The 22,088-nt window shown below is 40.4% G+C and overlaps 1 protein-coding gene across 1 annotated transcript in view; it reads left to right on the plus strand.

Annotated features, from left to right (window-relative positions):
* The first annotated feature begins 82 nt into the window (after positions 1–82).
* The window catches only part of LOC134179503 (bifunctional glutamate/proline--tRNA ligase-like), a 22,138-nt gene continuing 132 nt past the window's right edge, over positions 83–22,088 (plus strand). The window contains exons 1-36 of the mRNA XM_062646415.1: positions 83–166; positions 233–317; positions 6,943–7,042; positions 7,112–7,274; positions 7,339–7,463; positions 7,527–7,615; positions 7,671–7,797; positions 8,169–8,361; positions 9,491–9,662; positions 9,722–9,846; positions 10,060–10,168; positions 10,225–10,309; positions 10,375–10,434; positions 10,495–10,608; positions 14,718–14,854; positions 14,910–14,964; positions 15,395–15,547; positions 15,601–15,713; positions 15,771–15,924; positions 15,984–16,100; positions 17,632–17,858; positions 17,917–17,968; positions 18,818–18,911; positions 19,924–20,039; positions 20,101–20,173; positions 20,239–20,318; positions 20,377–20,478; positions 20,636–20,791; positions 20,849–20,920; positions 20,984–21,106; positions 21,182–21,355; positions 21,422–21,505; positions 21,567–21,646; positions 21,715–21,793; positions 21,850–21,911; positions 21,970–22,088. The exon at positions 21,970–22,088 is cut by the window's right edge and continues 132 nt beyond it. Coding sequence (XP_062502399.1) covers positions 121–166; positions 233–317; positions 6,943–7,042; positions 7,112–7,274; positions 7,339–7,463; positions 7,527–7,615; positions 7,671–7,797; positions 8,169–8,361; positions 9,491–9,662; positions 9,722–9,846; positions 10,060–10,168; positions 10,225–10,309; positions 10,375–10,434; positions 10,495–10,608; positions 14,718–14,854; positions 14,910–14,964; positions 15,395–15,547; positions 15,601–15,713; positions 15,771–15,924; positions 15,984–16,100; positions 17,632–17,858; positions 17,917–17,968; positions 18,818–18,911; positions 19,924–20,039; positions 20,101–20,173; positions 20,239–20,318; positions 20,377–20,478; positions 20,636–20,791; positions 20,849–20,920; positions 20,984–21,106; positions 21,182–21,355; positions 21,422–21,505; positions 21,567–21,646; positions 21,715–21,793; positions 21,850–21,911; positions 21,970–22,088 — 4,015 coding nt within the window. The 5' untranslated portion in view covers positions 83–120. The remainder of the gene's footprint in view (positions 167–232; positions 318–6,942; positions 7,043–7,111; positions 7,275–7,338; positions 7,464–7,526; positions 7,616–7,670; positions 7,798–8,168; positions 8,362–9,490; positions 9,663–9,721; positions 9,847–10,059; positions 10,169–10,224; positions 10,310–10,374; positions 10,435–10,494; positions 10,609–14,717; positions 14,855–14,909; positions 14,965–15,394; positions 15,548–15,600; positions 15,714–15,770; positions 15,925–15,983; positions 16,101–17,631; positions 17,859–17,916; positions 17,969–18,817; positions 18,912–19,923; positions 20,040–20,100; positions 20,174–20,238; positions 20,319–20,376; positions 20,479–20,635; positions 20,792–20,848; positions 20,921–20,983; positions 21,107–21,181; positions 21,356–21,421; positions 21,506–21,566; positions 21,647–21,714; positions 21,794–21,849; positions 21,912–21,969) is intronic.

Here is a 22,088-nt window from a genome sequence, read left to right on the forward strand (position 1 = left end):
CTTGGCTTGTCACCGTTCACCACGAAATCGATTTTGAAGCCTAATGCGCAGACAGATTTTAGAATTGCGAGCTAGCCTAGCGTGCGCTTCCTGGCCCTAACAATAGCGTGGAATTGTGCAATGGATTCTCTGAGGGTGTCAGTGAGCAAGAGTTCTCAGCCTCTCGGTACATGCTAAAAATTTAATTTGAATTCACATGTTGTCCTGCTTTCACGTTGTTTGTACTCCACAGCTGTGCTCATTGCAGCTGCGTCTGTGCGAGAGCATATTCCTACTACTTTGGAGTGGACGTCCAATACGTGTGTTCAAGTAGACAGGTACTAGGATTAATTGTACTACACTGTAGACGGACTGGCTGAGGTACTAAATAAATGAGTTGGCTCTCTACACGTGGCCAGCGCTGGGAGCTGGCGGGGTAGAATACAAGGTACTCGTGTATGTGGGGCATTTCCGAATGTTGTAGAGCGATTTTGTGAACTTAGTCAATCATTTTCTCTAAAAGGCGACTTACTGCTATGGTCTACTTCTATCGTTGTCTACATATCTGCATGAAATAATCCTCACAACCAGCTCCCCCCTTTTACTCCCCACCAACGGAAATCGAAAGTGGGAGGGCTGGCTGCGCGAGACTAATGATGAACACTGTTGAGACTTGCTTTTTATGCTAAGGTAGTGTGCAATAGTCACAAGGCTATAGACTCAATATGTCAATGCAGCCTGATAATGAGCAGGAGTTTCATGATAATATCAGGCTGCAGACAGCACGGAATTTCAGTATAGTGTAGTAGACTGGATCAGCCTGTGTAACAGGAAATCGCGAAAGCGGGACACGGGGAACGGCTGTTCCAAATTTTCTAGGAAATCGGACATGATCTTGAGAGATCAACCCCAGCCCTAACTCTCTATGCCCGCATCCTTTTTTAGGACTGCATCATTTTGTTCATATTTGATCATGTGTTTATTATTAAAAATGTGACATAATCATCTGACTCAATGGCGATCGTGAACGTTTCCATGGTGTGCTTGTCAACCAAAAGGACTTTCCTTTCATGGAATACTGTCAGTACAAGTGAACCGGAACACACCTTTCTTTATTCTTCTAAGATTTTATACAACAGCGCATTCCTACTAGTAGCATGTCTGATGTGTCATATGATCTTATGCATTAGCTAACAAGGAGAAAAAGGCTAGAGTAGACTTGGACTTGGACTTGGCAGTCATTCCAGTCCATTTTTAAAAACATGCTTTCGAGGCCATTTTGTATGCTTGGAACATCTAAGTGGTCTGCCCTAATGAATAATGACTAACTAGTTGTACGGTATTCGTAGCATCCGTAGCATTCGTAATTAATTAACACGTCCAACAAAGTTTTCAGACCATCTACTGAAATGCCGAGTCCTAGCTAGACAATACGTATTTGTTAAACCCTGTCATGGAAGTAAACATGCAAACTTCCTAGTAGTTTAGATTACGTGTCTAGGCCTGGTATAGGTAGTCGTCGTTTTGCGATCGTGATCAAGATAATTGAAATGTACAGTCTAGGTATGCACTCAGTTTCATTGTAACAACAGTGGTAGAGTGTAACACACAATGCCTTGCTACAATACAAAAGGATGGGGCGACAGAAGTTCATGAAGTGTTTTCGTCGTCGTTTGCTCACTTAGACAAATCGTTCTTAGACTCATCTGTAGTCGGACACGGAAACACAATTTTTTAAAGGTAGGTCCTATCATCAAACATGGTCGTGGGGAGGAAAAATATGAGATTTGTGTACACACACACACACACACACACACACACACACACACACACACACACACACACACACACACACACACACACACACACACACACACACACCAAAAGCTCGATGGAGAGCCATATAGGACCACGCCCCATTCTGTTGTGTGACCCGGATTAGAAGCCTCGCTACACTCAGCAATGAACCCTGCTCGCATCTTTCTAGGCTTCCTGTTGTTATGGGAAACAATGAATCATATTGGAGTGGCCAAACCTAAACCTAAGAAACGATCTCTCTGCTCAATCTCCTAGGAGATATCTTAGGAAATTCTCGTTTCATATTTCCTTGTTCCATATTACTCATGACATCTGTCATCATTTGTAAAATTATCTGCTCTTGCCTGACTACCCAGGACATGATCTTTTTGTCTTACACAGTGATTGCACATTTATTTGTACTTGCTTTAGAGTATGGTAAATTTTGGCATTTGTACCTGAAGGGCTACACAGATTGGTACTGTACATGTACAGTGAAAGTGGGTCTTCAGATTTGTAATAACAGGAAGAAGGAAGAATGGCAATACAGGAGGAATGTTACTTATTCCAACACAGGTGACTTGTGCCTCTGACTCACTGTCGCTTTGTATGCACAAAACTGTAATGCACATGAGCATCAAAGTACGTGTGTTCTTATCCGTGATATGACAATGTTGAAAGAGCTAAGAGCCTCATGATTTATAGCTTCAGACCGCTGGAGCTACTCTAGCATTGATTAAGACTATGGAATTACAAAGTCAACTGTGTGACATCATGAAAACTAAGGACAAACTGCAGACTTTTGGCTCTCAGCTGCAAGTCAACTGTTGCACTAAAAAATGCTGCATAGTTTGAGTCCAGACCTTTTATGTGGGTGTGGCAATTAGGCGTCAGTTATCTGGACTATTCAGAGTTATGAACGGGTCAGGGAACGGAAGTTTTTGGATAAGTGACATCATTTTGTATCAGCCTTGTACTGTGGCCCTTTGTGTGCAAAGAGAAAGAGGCTTGGTATGCATTTTAGATGGGATAATTTGTATTGTTTATTATGTATGTGTATGTTCAAGAAACTTGTAAATTAACTCTACCTACTTTGTCACACAGTAAATGATGTATGTTAGACTCAGCCTAGTCTCAGATTTTTAATCTTTGGCGGAGCGAGACTGGTTTCAATCTGCCCACTGAGATCACTAATGCTGCCATTGTTCACCTTGTTACCGATCTGTATCACTGTTTACGACAATGCTGTGTTTATCAGATGCTTATACCGTATTTCTGCGAATAGTGCCCTATGCTCAAATTGTGCCTCATGCTCAAATAATACCCATAGTGAGCCTATAACAAAATAATAATGGCCTATGCTTGATGAGTGCCCCACTGAGGTAGTATTCAAACTCAGTTATATGCATGCGTGTCTATCAATGTGTATGTTTGAGATGAACTGACCACTCAGAAAGGACCACTGACTGCCGATGAAGATTCAAAGCATGCAACAGACCAGGAATACGACTCATGTGAGAACAAAAGTAATCAGGATATGCATCATTAAGACTGTAAGACTAGATTACAGTAGTTTGTTTGTGTCGTGTATGTGATAGAATGCAAACGAGCAATGCAACAGTCTCTTGGCTTGCGAAATAATAATGCTCCATGTTTCAGAACTATGAAAAATAGTGCCCCACGGGGCAGCATTCATGGAAACACGTATCGTTTCAATAAACAGCATGATAATATACTACAAACACTGAGGACTTGTGAATGTCATCAACTTCTTTTTATGAAATTGCATTATTCTCAAGAGAGACTTTTTATGTTATAAGGTGCCCGCTCACAATTCATGTGCATGCCCAGACACACCTACACAAACTTGAAAGTGTGCCTTTATCTACACATGTACCATTTACCAGTTTGAGATAGCTTGCTGGTGAATGACAAAGCGATTTCTTGATTTTTTCCTTGTTGCACGAGATCCCAAAATGGGTGGAGCACAGAGCACTATTATGATGGCATTCGAAACACCTCATGTATGAAGTTCTGTATTAGCTTATTAGTGTGTACCAACGCATACATCTGACTTGCAGTTGTTGAATTTCTGTAGAAGAAGCATTGCTACTGCACTCTACCGCTAAGTGTAGGCTATTCCTTAATTCTAGCCAGTCCTTGTAGATATCATGTAAAGGTTGATGCACTATTCGTGTTGTTGGTGGCATCTGGCACCTCTCCATGGCTTCTTTCACTCTCCAAGTTTTGGAGACTGTTACTATAATGCTCTGTGCTACACTTGTTTCCAAGTCATGTGCAACAAGGAAACGATCAAGAAAACATTTTGTCATTCAGCAGCAAGCTATCTCAATATGGTAAATGGTAAATGTGTGCATAAAGAACCTACACACTTGTCGTTAGCTTTCTTGAAATGTCAAATATGAGTAGCAAAACTGCTGTGGCAGGTAGGAATGCGATTCGCATTTCTCTTTATCCTGTGTGTCATAGGACATGGTGCACCCTAAGATGTTTTATCTTAATTTGAAATCGTGGCATGATTTCATGCTTGTGTGGGTGTGTCTGCACGTGAGCGAGAATCGTGAACGGGCACCTTTAAGTTTGCAAACATGTATTTATTGAGTATTTTTGGATCAGCGTAACAATAAATAACATTCACTTACAGTATTCCACCTAAATGACTTGAACCTATAATCCTGTACTATAATATGCGAACCCCGCTTCCATCTGGATGTCTGTCTCGTGCCAGATTGACACAATGCTGGTCTCGGATCGTTGTGAAACGCGGTGGGTTGGTCGAGATTGACCGGTCAAGTCGGATTCTCCTAGACTGCTTCTGACAGCTAGAAACGAGACTTTGGCATTCTAAAATGAGTCGCGCTGGAGTTTGTTTATTTGATGAACCGAGTATGAGAATGTGACATGAATGTTAGATGTATTTGCCAGCCACTGTATGTCATTCTCTAATACCCACAACTGGTACAGTGCAAGATGTTCCCGCTGCAGTCGGAGTAATCAGGCTCACACCGGTTCGCTTATGCATTTGTGCGTTTGTCCGTGTGTCACGGAAGGTGCATCTTCTTCACGGAAGTGGCATCATGTCTCCACGAATAGGCCATGCATGACGTTTATTATGTGGGAAGACTCTGAGATGGGGATGCTAGAGACAAAGCTCTGGCTCGAGTGAATACAATGACAACAGCAAATGTGTAGATTGCAAAATACGCTGGCTGGAGTGTACGATGCATAGCGCAATGAGTGTATGGTATGTTCTAACATGCGGTAAGTAAACGTGGTTATACAAAAACTAGCGCACGCTAACAATTATTATTCTAACAATTAGAACATTGAAAACTTGCCAAATAATGGACAACTGGCGAAGTTATTTTTTGCATTTTCTTTGCGTAATAAGTGTAAATGTATAAAGTCAAATTACTACCACCCACAGGGCAGGGTACCGCTACAGTGACAGTGCTCTAGGCAAGACAAGATATGTACGCATAACAAGTAAAAATATGTAGTCGTAGAAGAATACACATAGAAGAATAAACAGACATAAATTAAGTTTTAATCCAGCTCTCGAAGTCATGTAGGACAACACCATGATTCTTTTCCTTGTCTCGTTGTCCACTGATTACCACAGACTACCATGAGTATCCAGAATGAACCCGCTCACTAAGTCATTATTAGAATGAACTGCTCTTCATAAGAAAGAGAGCTGGCTGGCACGCAATAGATATGGAGCTTCCCTGATAGGTTTCCCAAGAATTTCCCCGCGAGGATGTTCTGTTTGAGATCCCAAGTCCTTTACCATACCCTCTTCCTCAAGCTTGATGTAGTAACCGTTCAGTACTTCCCAGTCCGAAATCCCAGAGTTTGCATCCGTATCCCAATACAGGTAACAGTATAGAGTACATTATCGTTGGCCAAACTGTAGGATTACCAGCCACACCTTTGACAGACCCTAGAATTGAGTATAATGAGAAGTAGAACTTACAACACTGCTTTTCCACTGTACCAGTGGTTCTCTCGCAAAAGCCGATAATTTATGACCTAAATGAGTGACATCATGCACTTCAAGCAGATGCTCTCCATTGATGGAGAAATTTGTCTCTTTACAGTAAATGGATTGCCTCTTCCTGAAACTGATTAATTTCCTTTTCTGAAGTTTAAATTTAGGGCAGTGGTCTCTTGCAAAACTTCCGCAGATCTTCAGTAACCTCTGCATGCTGTCCCTGCTTGTAGACAGAAGCGATCAATCATCAGCATATGCGATTCCACCACTAAACCTCCCATTGATTCAAACACCTGCTCCCTATTGTTCTAATCCAGTAATAAGGTCATCAATGTAAACATTAAACAATACAGGAGAGAGTGCACTGCCTTGGCAAACTTTATTAGATCTTTGAAAGACGCTGATTTTGACGAGTTTTATTTCACATACAGTTCTTGTTCTTATAATTATACCCGTTCCTCAGAAATTTTACGATAAAAGTAGGTGTATGCCATTCCATCAGCTCTATAAACAATAGAGCATGATTAACTTTGTCATATGCTTTCGATAAGTCAAGAAAGCATCCAGATACAATCTCATTTCCATTTTCAAGAAAATAATTAGTAGACTCCTGTACAAGAGCGTAGACATGTCACATCCATGACAAGTCTTGAAGCTGAATGGTTGCTTGTTTGTTTGCCAGACTCTTGATATTTTGCCATGGTAATTTTCTCTAATAATTTTATCAGCACTGACGAGATCGTTATGCCTCTATATTTGTCCGGACTATTTTTATCTCCAGCTTGATCAAGATGTCCGATTTATGCAATATAGCAATTTAGGGCAGTAAAGACTTGGTGTGCTACCACTACCGTATTCAAAACATAATAAATTGTGTGTTTGCATATTTTTGGCTACTCTTAAGGATTTCTCAAATTATATTTTGGAGTAATGTTACATTTTATAATTAATAAATGTAGTATGACTGAAGAATGGCAAGAGGTGAATTTGGATGTGCTAATAAACTGAGCTGTGTTGGAGGTAGCAGCAAATAAAGGCAACTAGAAGTGTATCAGACTAATACTGTCAGCAGGTTATTCTGATAGGTTTATGTTACTACAGTACTACTGCATGGCAATGGCATGTAGGTAGTAAGCTGTCTTCTGTTTTAGCGATGTCTCACTGTCTGGAAACTTGTGTGTGACACGTTATCTTGTTCGACTCGCACCAGCAGCTGGTCTTTATGGCTATACACCATTGGAAGCTAGCCAGGTAACGTGCTAATTTACAGACTTGTGTTGCTAGTCACTTGGAGCTTTATGTTGGTCACACCGTGTACAGATTGATCAGTGGTTGGAGTTTAGTCTTGTCAACTGTGGTAATGAAAATTATTCAGGAATCAATCATGCTCTAGATACTGTCAATACTGCAGCTGGTCAAAGACCATTTTTAGTAGGAAACCGTGTGTCCCTGGCAGACGTTGTAGTATGGTCATCAATACAAGGTTTTTTACAGCATCCAGTCTACATTACTGATTTGAAGTTTGTATATATAGAATGCATTTTTAGTCAACAGTTCAATGTTAAGTTCTCTTGATGATTATGAGCATGCTCATGCCTGGTATCGACGATGTGGTGATCTCCCAGCTTTCAAGGAAGGAGTTGCTAACCAGCCAGAACAAGATGAACCTTTAGTAAGATGAAAAATGGACAGTCATTAGTAGACTTTGATGTTGGATGCTATGTTTTCGTGTTAGGCTAAGCCTGAGGACAAAGGCAAGTTTGTTGATCTTCCTGGAGCATCAGAGGGCAATGTTGTTGTAAGATTTCCTCCAGAAGCAAGCGGGTAATGTTGTTGATTGTTCTACTTGAGGATGTTAGATTGTGACTGATTGCTGTAGATTTCTTCACATTGGTCATGCAAAGGCAGCATTGCTTAATCAGTATTACCAGCAGACGTTTTCTGGAAAGTTGATAATGAGGTTTGATGACACAAATCCTGTTAAGGAGAAAGCCGACTTTGAAGAAGTAAGCTAATGTGAATTACTAGTAGTTTTGCGGTATGCTGGTGGCTTGTAAATCAGCTTTGATTGTTTGTCATAAATGTTTATTAATGAATTAGCGATATATTACTATTGAGTTGGGGGTTGTGTTGTGTAGTAAGTGCTACTCAATTGAGCTGGTGCATTGTTTTTGTTTTTGTTGTGTACTGTGCTGTGCTGTGCTGTGCTGTGCTGTGCTGTGCTGTGCTGTGCTGTGTGTGTGTGTGTGTGTGTGTGTGTGTGTGTGTGTGTGTGTGTGTGTGTGTGTGTGTGTGCTTGCATGAGTGTGTGTATATATGCATGTGATAATAAACCTTGGCACTTCAGGTCTCATGTTGTTTGTGTGTCATGTACCAGGTTATACTTGATGATCTTCGACAGCTACAAGTGCATTATGATCACTTTTCTCGCACATCAGACCATTTTGACTACCTGCTGCAATGTGCTGAGGATATGATTAAGAAAAGCCTAGCATATGTAGATGACACACCACAAGAAGAGATGCAGAAGGAAAGAGAGCAGCGAGTTCCATCTCGCCACAGAGAAAGCAGTAAGATATTAGTGAAACATGTGGGTAGCAGTTTATGTCAGGAAGGTATTGGCAAGCTGGTGAATGGTTTTTTTTTCATTCGTCCGTTTTGTAAAATTAGTCAGAAGGAAAACTTTGACTTTTATGGGAGAGGTGAGATGACCAGTTAGGTGATTTTGTGGCTGTTTTGGGTATGTTCTTCAACCAGTGGAAGTATCAGGCAAGCTTTAGAAGTGGCTACTTCATAACAGCGAATGGTTCTCAGCAAGTCAGAGTGAGATATGTGCAGTTAGTGCTGTTCACTTGCTGAGATGCTACTAATGACAAAACAATGGTGACATAACCTGGGGTTGTACATTAATTGTTTGTCATATAAACTACTGTCAGTGGTTCTTCCTGAGCAACTGACATGGCTTGTTGACAAAGTTGGTTTGGAACAACCAAACTAGAGTAAATACAGCAAGCAGAACTTACCAAAGTGTCATTTGGTGTGTCAATTTCAATTTTGTGAGTATTAGGCTGTGTTTCCACTAGCTTGGCATTAAACTAGTTTAGCCTAAACGAGTTCATAAACTAAACCAGTTCAAGAAAGTGAATGTTTCCACTAAGGACTTGCATATCCGGGATATGTGAGGTACTATTCATTTGCAATGGTGCAGTATTCCTGGAATGACACTTGCTGTGATACATTGTACTGCTCTGTAGCCATAGTCGGGTGTAACTGAGACTCCAAATTTAGCATTTAGGTACTTGCAGTAGCTGCTGATTGTCTCTCTTCTATTTGACGACACTTCCGTCTTTTGAGGCAATTGCCTATCAATAGAATAGTAAATAGGTTTAAAGTATACTGGTTTAGTGCAGATGAAAACAGGTCAATCCTTAAACCAGTTTAACTTAAACCACTTGTTAAACCGGTTTAAGAGCTAGTGGAAATGCTGCCCTTAAACCCAGACATGAAGGTACGAATACTTGATGTGTATTTCACATTCCACATAAAAGCAAGAGGTTATGCAGAATGTTGGTAGGTGGGAATTTTATTCTTACTCTTTACAAGTATGATTTATGGCATTTTTCTCTTGTACCACTGTATAATTTATGAAGGGAAATTGCCAAAGTTTAGAATTAGTAAGTTGCATGTTGTACGTTTTAGCTGTATCAAGCAACTTGCAGTTGTGGGAAGACATGAAGGCTGGAAACGAGAAAGGACTCAAATGCTGCTTAAGAGCAAAGATTGATTATGCATCAGACAATGGCTGCTTGAGAGATCCGGCTTTGTTTCGCTGCAAACTGGAACCTCACGTCCAGACAGGAACTAAATACAAGTAATTTATGACTTTGATTAATTCTTGTGTTGCATTGTGATTGTTGTGTTTTTCCATAGAGTTTATCCAACGTATGACTTTGCATGTCCCATTGTAGACAGTGTAGAGGGTGTGACTCATGCCCTACGAACAATGGAATACCATGACAGAGATGAGCAATACTATTGGATTTTAGATGCTTTGGGTAAATTGAAATACTTCCACGTTTAGTGGTAGATAGTTCATAATCTGTCAACTAAAAGTACACGATTTCTACTTCTAATTGCCTTGTACAAGAAAGCAAACACAATGAAATCAAGTAATCGACGTAGAAAGAATAACTGAATGAATGATAATGATAGTAACTTGTTAGTTGTTTGTAGTAGTTGATGGACTATAAGATATATATTTTCATTAGGCTTGCGAAAGCCATACATCTGGGAGTACAGCCGATTAAATCTGCAGCACACTGTTCTGTCAAAGCGAAAACTGACTTGGTTTGTGGAGCAGGGCTTAGTAGATGGCTGGTATGATACTAGAAATAGAACTACCAAGAGGAGTAGCTTATGTGACTGATTCGTAGGGATGATCCTCGATTTCCTACAGTTCGAGGTGTTATGCGAAGAGGAATGAGTGTTGAAGGGTTGCGGCAGTTTATTATTGCTCAGGTATTTTCTATTTGGCTACTTTTTTGGTAGCATAGTGTCCGTACTCTTTTCTGCATTTGAGTCAGGGTTCATCAAAGGCCAACGTGACAATGGAGTGGGACAAGATTTGGGCATTCAATAGAAAGGTTAGTTGTCTTACATTTGTTGTTGCCATGGCAATGGTGTCATTTGTGTTGCTGCTGTAGGTTATTGATCCTGTGGCAGAGAGATGCACTGCTGTTGTGAAAGAGAAAGCTGTTGAAGTGACAGTCAAAGGCTATACTGGTGGTAGCACGAAAGAGATTCCAAAACATCCAAAGGTGACATACTTGTGTATTGCTCTGTGTTGTAAGAATTAAGTTAAAATTATAGTTCTGCACTAATCACTAGTTTGAAGTGCTCATTAAAGAATGAGGTTTTAGGCAACTCAAGAAAAGTATTTGAAAAGTTGATCTAATTTTCTTGTCAGGTCAGGTGCTGGCTCGCTTGCTACCGGTAGCCATGAAACCGGTACAATCTGTGGCATGGGTTGGGCCGTCGGCGACTAAACTGACAACCCCGCCAGATTCTTCTGACGTGGTGGGTGAGTCTGGCATCCTTGTACAATGAAATAAAATATCTGTTGCAAGGTCTGTAAGGGACCATTCCCAGATGGTGACCCGTGGCTTTACCCTCCCACGATTAATAACCTACCATCCGACCAGCCACTGCAGTATGACACTGATGCCAGCATGTCTTGGCCTGTCTTTGTCTGCTGGACAGCGTGAGTGTTGTACCAAAAGATTGATACTAGCCAATTGCAAGAGCTAGTTCGTGATTTTGCAAGCAGTTCTATTGTGAATGACAAAGGCAAAAGTTTCCCATACCGGCTCAGATGTTGCCCTGGTTAACAAGATCTGCCCTGGCTGGCTCTTGCTCGGGCAGCCAGTGAGAATGAGCAGAGCTAGCGCTGCATTTGGCAGGCTACAGGAGAGGATGTGGAAAAATAGGCATGTTTCTATATGGGTCAAAGGTAAGGTATACCAGGCTATAGTGCTTTCTTCCCTACTGTATGGAGCTGAAATCTGGATGGTCTATAAAGATCAGTTAGACAAATTACGTGCATATATGATGAGACAGCTGCGGCAAATCATGAATATTACTCTGTTTGACAAGATCAGGAATGAAGAGATCCTCTGGCGTGCTGGCCTATCTTTTATGATAGAAATGCTCATTGATAGAAACTTATGATGGTTTGGGCACATACACAGGATGGACAACAGCAGACTTCCCAGGCAACTCCTTTACTCGCAACTATGCATGGGGAAAAAGAAACTAAAAAATGGAAGACCTAGACTGAGATTCAAAAGATACGGCAACAAGGAATATGAGTGGAAAGGAATTGATCATAACAGATGGCAACTCAAGCGAAAAACCAACCAGTATGGAGAAAGCTTATCAAGTCATGCCAAAGTCATGAACAGTTGTAGATGCGTTAACTGACTCATGATGATGATGACATATTTGTAAGGAACTTAAGCTTGGTTTACAATATGACACTGAGGACGCTGGCAACGTTTGTGAGGACGCTGGTGACGCTCATGAGGACACTGGTGACGCTCATGAGGACACTGACGAGAATGGTGGTGAAGATGCTGATTAGGTGTCAAAATGCTGACGCTGACTCTGTACCATTTACAATATCATTTGATGAGCATCAGTGACGAGCCACTACTTGCATGCTCATAATAATCGTACCAAAAGTCTGTGATGTTTTTATTTCCTCTGCATGGAGTTGTCGTGAAGACGCTTCCACATTTTTTTGCAGTTTGCTGCTAGGAGCCCAGTTTGTGCGATACGTTTTCCAAGTTTTTTTCTTGCACCTCGCATCTATACTAGTAATGTGTGAACCTCCATCGAGCGTTGCTTCAAATGAAAGCTACGAAGCAATACTCATTGGGAGTAGCTTCTATCCGGAGTGGAGCAAATTTATCTTTCTCCCAACCAGTCTCGTGTATGTACGCAGCTGCAGAGTGTATCCGAACACCGCGCCTGCCGACTGCTTCTTCCACTGACCATAGACAGGATAGAAGCCGGCGCTACCGCCCCTATGAATTTTGTCTCAACTCCTGTTGGCAACTCCGGCAAGGGTGGTTCACAGTACCGCCGGCTGGGTGCTCCCACACCACCAGTCGCTTTGCTCCACCTCGCCCTAGAGCCTCCATTTTTAATATCAGCACAGTCGCGAGACTATTTGGATGTCTTCTGTTTGAAGTACAAATTCCCAACTACAATTGAAGTATACACTTCAATGAATACATTAGCTACGGTATCGGTAGTTGGCGACGCGCATTAGCAAGGAAGTTCCGTACGTAATGCGTGCACTACTCTTCACGTTTGTGCGTACTACAGCAGCAAGATTGGATGCTCATAGATTTTCAGGTAGCGCTACTTGAAATACAACGTTTCTGTTGTTTCTGATCAAAAATTGACGTCTTTCTGGCTAGATGTTCTCTCATGTCGAACAGCGCGTAGTGATTGGCTGCTCGACCATTGTCCCTCGTTGCCGCATGCGACACAAAGAAGAATAATGCATCGTGATTGGTCACTCGCTTGCATATCATACATTCCTGAAGCATGACATCCATATATGGTCATTTTTTGGCGTACATAGTCAGCCAGCCACAGAGATTTGGGGCAAATAGAACCCCGTTAGCATACCGCTCCTCGCAAGTCATGTGACTTCTTCAAAGTTCCGTTTCTTTGACTCGTAGCTTTCAATTAGCTACCATGACTTGATCTGCCACAATCAGCCATACCTATATGTATACACTTTTGATAAGTTTCTCTTCCATAGTTTACTTTTAGTTATTTCACTCTTGGATTAGATCTCTGATTTGTCCACAAAAGACACGTGCACCCGGTAGACATTAGAGTACTTCCGGTTTGGACGCTACTGTAGAGTTGATCCAAGTTCAAGTCTAGCGTCGGCGATGCTGACAACGCTGACGACGCTCGTGATGCAACGTGCGAGTGTTTTCGATATGACGTCTGCTTGAGCGTTGTCACCAGCGTCGTCAGCACCGAATTGTAAACCAGGCTTTAGTTGAAACCTAGTAATTATGATTATTGTTGTAGCAAAAATAATAATAATATGTACAATTTATGTAAACCTAATTTATGTTTACATAAGTCATACGTTTTTTATTTTGTTTGAAGATGGTTAAGATGTTATTGACAGAAATGACTATAGTGCAGATTTGCATATATACTCTTTATTCATGTCAAGAGTGATGCTGTCATGTGCACGCATATTTATATTTCAGATCTCACTTGAATTCTCAGCAAACGAAGGAACTTCGCATTGCATTGAAAATTAGTTAATCTACTGTCATGTCTTTAGATATGCTAATTTGCCTCTTTTACTAATACCCCATTTACACGAGCACTTGTAAACGGGCCAGCTCGTGCTTGCTCAGTTTCTACGGTATGTGTAAATGTGGGCCAAGCCGTACCAGCGCAGCTCTGTATTTTAGCCAGGCCAGTGCAGGCTGGCTTGAGTTAAGTACATCATGTAAATGCATAGCTTGCTGGAAAACAAGCCGCACATGCTCATTTGGTACAAATAGGGTGGAGCAAGACGGAGACTCTGTGTTCTATCCAATTATGGAGCGACCAAGATGAGCAAGAAATTTAGCTTTTGAATTCTGTTGCTGCAACAGTCGCTTTGCGACCTATACATCTCGTATAAATAGTACGATGTCTTGTATGTGTCCTATGCATTTCTCGATGTGACTGTTGTAAAGCCATAAAGAAAAACACGAGCAGCTTGGCTTCTATCCATTGCAAATGTGAGCTAACGCGAGCTATGTCAATCTTAAGTAACTAAGGCACATTAATGACACGCATTGGCTTCCTATCGAGTGTGTCGTGTAAATGCGGGCCGGAATACTGGGTTGGCATGGGCTGGGGTGGCTCGGCTTGGCTTGCTATGCGTGCTCGTGTAAATGGGGTATAAAAGTCATCTAAATGCAATTATATAGCTTGCTATAAAGCACTTTATCTACAGGTTACACTAGTAGTGAATATGTCTTTAATTGTTTGTTTTTTTGGAAAAGAAATGCACAGGGTAGTGACTTCAGAAAATGCTGTATCAGACTTGGAATAGTATGTTACGGAAGACATGATGTTTTAGCACTTTCCAATTTCCACAATGGCGAGTCTGCCTAGTAAGCTAAAACAATTGTGGATCATAAGGTTGACATTTACGTTTTTGTACATTGGAGTAGATTACACGTGACAGGCAGTGTTTTATTTGGACATTAATTCTAAGGCATAAATTTTGCAAGTCAGAAGTGATGCGTTATGATGTCATAACTGAATTAGCATTACAGAGTGGGACAAAGTATTTGCGAGAACAACTAAGTGATGTATTTACTCTGTGTTATAGTTTCCAAATGGCAACAAAAAGGAACTGCACTATTCAACTGTTGTATATGTGGATGGCGAGGATGCATCAACGTTTACTGTGGGAGAGACAGTCACTTTTATGAGCTGGGGCAACGTGGTTGTCGAAAAAATTGTTATGTAAGAGTATGAGTATGACTATCTAATTGTTTGTAACTCTAGATGATTTATGCAGGGGTAGTGATGGAGTAGTGACTGGTTTGGAAGTGAAGTTTAAACCAGATGACGTGGTATGAACTAGTAATGTCAGTATTAAGTTAAACAGTTATTACTTAATCATACAACTTAATGCAATAAGTAGAAAAAGTGAGACTGCTGTTGACTTTATCTTACTTGCCATAAGATTTGTAATTAATTAAGGATTGTTTCTATGTTTACTAGCGGAAACCTGCAGAAATTTTGTAATGCTACGTACTTCTACTTCACGTAGTCTGATAATCTAGCCCTAGAATATGCTACATAGGATTTCTAGTGTAATTCACTTATAACTTTATAGTTCTTATGTTATACCACACTGTGCTTAGGCTGTCTAGACATATAATGACACACATCCACCAGATATCCATGACACATGGGTAGACACACAGATGCATGCACACTGAACTGTATTATTCTATAGATAAGTAGATATTTAAGTACATTTCTATTATTTTTGTTCAGGATTACAAGAACACTACCAAAGTGACTTGGCTTCCAAAACTGGACAGTGCTCCTCTTGTCCCTACACAGTGTGTTTACTATGATGACATCATTTCTAAAGGAGTTCTTGCAAAAGAGGATAATTTCAAGGATTTCATCAATTATGACTCTAAAGTTAGATGGTGCATGAAGTAGCAATGTTTTGTGGTTGATTTGTTGCTTTGCAGACTGTTGTTGAAATGTATGGTGAACCAAATCTCAGATCTTTGAAGAAGAGTGACGTTATACAGCTCCAACGGAAAGGGTTCTTTATCTGTGATCAACCTTATGTTCCACCAAGGTCTTAACATACAAAATTAGGGTGGTTAAGATGGTCGAGTGTGTCTTTGCTGTCCAGCATGTACACTAGTGCTGAAGCTCCGTGTGAACTAATCGCCATTCCTGATGGACGCTCCAAAGCACTTCCAACATCAGGCTCAAAGGCCAAAAAGGTAACTGATGCTGGTGCATCCACTGATCAGGCTGTTAGCAGTGCTAAAGGGGTATCCAAAGTAAGAATGTAGATTTTGAGACGGTAAAGTTTGTAACTGAAATGGTGTGTGGAAAACAGGTATCTAAATTGGAGCCAACTGCCACAGCTAGTGGGATAGAAGTCGATGACTTTAAGAGGAGAATTTCAGAGCAGGGAGATAAAGTTAGAGAATTAAAGACTTCTGCTGCAGCAAAGGTATGAACTTGGTAACTACTTGAAGTTTAGTGTCAATCAATAGATTAATTAATGTATGTAATTAAAACTTATTGGCTAAGTTAGTTTATTTAAAGCTGTTACCGGAAATGTCAATATTGCACAGTACAGTAGAGATGCGCTGATTAAATTCAATAACTTCGTGGTTGTGCAATCTAAAGCATCAATATTCTAACTTGACAACAATTTGGTGATATACTAGTAATTGCATGATATCTTTCTTTTTGAGCACACAGGGAGTAATGTGAAGGGTGGGATAAGTTGGTATAGAAAGCAGATAATCAGTTAGAGGAAATGTGTACACTCTGTCTTCGATATCCCAATCTAACAAATAAATCAAAATAACCTCAAAAACCCTTTCTTGGTTAGAGAAAGTGTTTACATGACCTTGTTTGGCTTACTTTTTTTAGATATTGCCATTCTTATTTAGTTTTAGCAAACTTAGATACAAAGCGAGTAGTGCAATTAGCAATTCATTATCAGAGTCGTAGTCTAAGTCTAATAAGTGAACGTATTGAGAAGTATCCAACAGAAAGAACACTTTTGTAGAGTATAGTTTTGCTAGTTTACTTTACAATTTAAATGTATGACTCGATCAGGATTGGAAGGATGGGGGTATGAGACTTGGGTGAGCATATTGTTTTTGTCTTTGTAACTGCTATTATTTCATTCATTAAATATGGCATCATTGGGCACTCATTGTTTGATTGGCATGTGTGCCAATAGTGCACACTTTCCAGTTGTTCGAAATTATTGACAAAATCATGAGTGTAGAAGTGCGTGCTTTTCTGATGACCCCTTCCTCTCCCCAAATCGTACTATTGGTGTGCAATTCAATAGCTTGACCATGGTTCCATCTATTAGAGGGTTGACATGTGGTCTTTAACGCTTCTGCATCGATACAGTTCTTCTTTCATTCCAAGTTGACCTGCTCAAATGATGTCATCTCGAGGTTTCCGGTCATTCAAGTGGACAAAGATGAAAACATTGGAAAAGTTATGGGAGCTACAGCTTGGCTCTTTATGCACGGCTGACATTGTTCTAGAACAAAACCGGAGTGGGCTGCCATCGTTGTACATGTTAGCAAATCTCGTACATACAGGACTAGAACAGGAACAGTGCATGCTGCAATTCTGGCCATGGAAAGCAGACAAAGAAGCACAAGCTATTTGCTACCGATCAATTTTTATACAGCGTACTGAGGCCATAACCCCTCCCTTGCATGCACTTCGTTACACTCGTGAAATGTTGATAATTTTATGATCCCTTACAAGAATGATTCTGGTTGACGTTGCAGCAGTATCTTCTTTAGGATTTCTTTTTGGACACTTTTAAGCATTTAGGACTTTACAACGATTAGTGTATTAGGTTATGAGAATACACGTGACTTTAGCTATTAAACAATTATGAAGACATTGATATTTGTGCCTGCTGAAGTTATTGGTATTGGTGTTGTTGACAGTATTATTATTAAAGTAATACAGGCTGAGGCAATCAGTTGTTTTTGCGTCAGGATGTAGTTGATGCTGAGGTCAAAGTTCTTCTTGAACTAAAGCAGCAACTAAAAGATCTAACTGGAGAAGATGTGTCGTCTGGTAGCAGTGGCAAGAAGAAAGGAAAGGGCACCACAGCTAAGCCTTCGCAAGCACCAGCGAAGAAGCAGTCAAAAGAACCTAAAGCAACAGCAGAAGCAGTACCACCATCTGAGGAAGATGATGAGGGCAGGAAACACCTTTCAAGGTTAGAGTAATACATTTATCTTCTTTACCAGCATCTCCCATGCTTTTGGGTTTTGCAGACTAGGTTTGGAAGTAAAGAAGAATGAGAACTTCAGTGAATGGTACTCACAGGTGATGCCGAAATTTTTGAATTTGTTTGACATATTTTTATTGGCAGGACTGTTGCCTAGTAAGGCAAAACAAATTGAATATTTTCATTTTATTTGATTGGCCTATTTGTGGGTTGAACCTACAAAGAATAAAGTAGAATTTGTAATGCACATAGTAACCAATGTTAGCAACTGCTTTTTGTGCCTTCTCTTAGAAATTTAAATTATCTCTAAATGAGTGGCATTAATCTATGTTTGTTACACACTGATGACAAAGAAACAGATATGGTTAGTATTGAAGTTCAGGTAGACCATCATAATGTACCAAGTACCTGGAGTCTCAAACTCTCAACAGATACGTGTACTCCAGATGTACTGGTTATCAAAATTAGCTGATTCAATTGAGGTAAAATAGTCAGCTAGGATACTATAGCTGAAAATTAATATAGCAAATCATTGGACGAACCAAAGTACAAAAATTGAGAACACTAGTTATTACCAATACAGAAATTGCATGGAAGTTGTATAAACAAGCAAATCAGACATGTTTATTGGCTATGGATTCCAAAGGAGCAAATACAGTAGGTTTTATAGTTATTATACTTAGTCATGTAAGTTTTCTTTATTACGAATACTTGAACATGCGAAATTACCATGGTGTATGTAATGCCGGATCATTTTATCGCTCGTGTAGGATGAAGTGAGGTAGTGCGGATTATAGCAAAGCAGCTAGTTAGTTATAACTTTGTAGTGATGTCACTGCTCTCTGAACTTTCATAGTCACTAATAGTTGATGCCAGCTACCTACACTGTATTTAGGCATCTGTGAAATCAACTGCATTTGAAAGACATTTATTGGGTTTGTTTCTAGGTTATCAAGAAAGCTGAGATGATTGAATACTACGATGTCAGTGGTTGTTACATTCTAAGACCTTGGTCGTACAGCATCTGGGACAGAATCAAAGGTTAGAATGACATCTGTATTACAAAGGAGACATTTTCTTGGTGTGTCACATCCTGTACAGCATCCATCGCATTGTGAATTTTACATACCGTATTCCCTCACATAAAGGCGCTTGCGCTTATAAGTGAGAAAGCGCATTTTTTCTTGCCGAAGAAAACGCTTTTTAAAACTCATTTATAAGCGCATGCGCTTGTATAAAATTTTTTGTTTAATTTTTGTATTTGCTAATGCATCAGTAAACATACAGTGAGAACAGGTCCTAGTCGTCTTCATCAGTTTCTAAAAGTGTCTCTTCATCGCTATCAGTGCACGTGCTAGTGTCCGACTCCGAGTCGCTAGACTGCGATAATTCTTCGCTAACATCTTCTCCACCCAACATTGCAGCCAGTCGACTGTGCAGCATAACATCGCTTTCTTAACATCTTTTGCGTGTAGGGACGTCTCACCTCTCGGATGCTTCATCAAGCCTGCTCTCTTGCTGTCGCCACCTCTGCACGACTTTTCGATGGACTCCGTACTGCTTTGCTGTTTTTGAAACATTTCCGTCGTTTACTTTCAGAGAGTCGAGAAGCTGACGCTTAAATTCAAGGGAATAGGACTTGCGATGCATGTCGCGTGTACAGATGCTGTCCGAACACGATTATCCCTCGCCTAAAAGCGCATGCGCTTGTACTCGAGGTATAGGCGCATGCGCTTATTCAGTTCACTTATAAGCGCACGTGCCTTTATGTGAGGGAATACGGTACACAATATCCTGTCATTACGAAAGATGGAATATTTGTATTATGACTTAAACCAGAGAAAGTAGTGTCATACGTTTTGTACTATGAATTATGAGAGATAGGAAACTGTTATTACAGACTGGGTGGTTGTAAGGTATAGCAACTTTTGCAGAGTTTGTTTTCATGCAGATCTATGTACTGTGTATCTATCAGTGTATGCATGTGTTCTTTTTGTATTGTGTGCATATTTGATGTTGTGAATGTGTTAGTTATGGATGTTTCTTATTTAAGATTTTTTTGATATGGAAATCAAGAAGCTTGGTGTAGAGAATGTGTACTTTCCTATATTTGTTTCAAAGAGTGCGTTAGAGAGAGAGAAGACTCATATTGAAGATTTTGCTCCAGAGGTTTGTAATACTTTGTAGGTCAATTAATAAAATGCAACAGACAGTCTCGCTGCTTGAATAGGTAGCATGGGTGACGAAGTCTGGGCAGTCTGAGCTTGCTGAGCCTATTGCTATTCGTCCTACTTCAGAGACCGGTGAGTATAACAGAAATTTAGAGTTGAATTGTTTTATATGGCAACATAACCGTCTTGAAATGTAGTCATGTATCCTGCATATGCAAAGTGGATCCAGTCACACAGAGATTTACCACTGCAACTCAACCAATGGAATAATGTTGTTGTATGTATAATATTAATTAGCAGCAATCATTAGTGGCCTCGGTAAACTACTTTGATAGCGTTGGGAGTTTAAGCAGCCACAGCCGTTTCTTCGAACAAGGGAGTTTCTGTGGCAGGAAGGTCATTCAGCATTTGCGACAAGGGAGGAAGCAGTGGAAGAGGTGCGTTGCCATTGTCAGTTACTCATTTGCATTGATTATGATATTGCTTAAATTATTATCAGAAGTTGCCTCTATGTATTTATGGTGCTCTGTTTTACTTTCCACTGACATTTGTTTGTAACTGAACTACAACTAAGGTTGCACTTGCCTTTTGAAGGTTTACGCCATTCTAGAGCTGTATCGACGTGTTTATGAGGAGTTGCTGGCTATTCCTGTTATACGTGGAAAGAAAACTGAGAAAGAAAAGTTTGCAGGAGCAGACTTCACAACTACAGTGGAAGGATACATTTCTGCCAGTGGAAGAGGAATACAGGTTATTATACTTGTGACTAAACAGCAATTACAGTTGTTATAAATAGCAAATGGTTAGGGTGCAACGTCACATCATCTTGGACAAAACTTTTCAAAGATGTTTGAAATAGCATTTGAGAGCCCCACGACTGTATGGGATTTAAATTCTACTGGAGTTTTCAATTTACTATTTATGGTGTAACACATTTGGCAGGGAGAGCATGAATTTGTATATCAAAATTCTTGGGGCCTCACAACCAGAACAATAGGAGTTTTGACTATGGTGCATGGAGATGACAAAGGACTTGTACTTCCTCCTCGTGTAGCTTGTATACAGGTAAGTTACCTGAGTTGTGGTCGTCCAGTCTTTTGTGTGAAAGAATGAATGTTGTTTGTTGGTTGACGTATGTAGGTGATTATAGTTCCGTGTGGTCTGAGTGCCAAGTTGAGGGATGAAGAACGAGTTGAGTTGTTGAAACAGTGTGAAGACTTTGTTGCCAGTCTCAAGGTTGCTGGCATTCGGTGCAAGGGTGACTACCGTGACAATTACTCGCCCGGATGGAAATTTAATCATTGGGAACTGAAGGTCTGTGCATGAGTTTGTACTGGAAACTGTTCATATTTATTATATTGGTCGTCTTGGATGCTATAGGGTGTTCCTGTTCGTGTTGAAATTGGACCTCGTGATGTCAAGAACAAGCAGTACGTTGCTGTTCGACGTGATACTGGCCAAAGGGTAGTGTCATTTCTCTAGTATTCTGGTATCATGATGTGTTATTCTTTATCTGTGAGTCCAGAATGTGCATAAACGAGGCGAGCAAACAGTTAAGGAGCTTATGGCTTTACTGGATGATATCCAAGCTTGTATGTTTAAAAAGTATGCTGTTGGTATATGTAAATAATTCAGGAGCATTTTGTTAATTATTTGTTGGTGGCTGTGTGCAGTGCAAAAGAGATTCGTGATGCAAACATTTCTATGGCTACTAGCTGGATTGAATTTGTGAGTCACCTTAATCAAAAAAAGGTACACAACTGTGTAGTCTTTACTTGCTAACGGCAAACAAGTAGCTCTGTTTGTAGCTTGTTCTAGCTCCGTATTGTGGTAGTTGTGAGGACAAAATCAAGAAGGACAGTGCAAAACAGTATAGTGATAGACTGTTGTCATGCTTTCTGTACATTATATGCAGCGTTTGTTTGTAGTGATGACGCAAGTGAAGTGGGTCAGGCTTTGATGGGCGCCAAAGCATTGTGTATTCCTTTTGATCAGCCGGCTGAGGTTGATTCTGGTACTCCATGTGTGCACCCAGAATGTTCTAACA

Source organism: Corticium candelabrum, chromosome 5, assembly GCF_963422355.1.
Source record: "Corticium candelabrum chromosome 5, ooCorCand1.1, whole genome shotgun sequence".
Taxonomy (NCBI): domain Eukaryota; kingdom Metazoa; phylum Porifera; class Homoscleromorpha; order Homosclerophorida; family Plakinidae; genus Corticium; species Corticium candelabrum.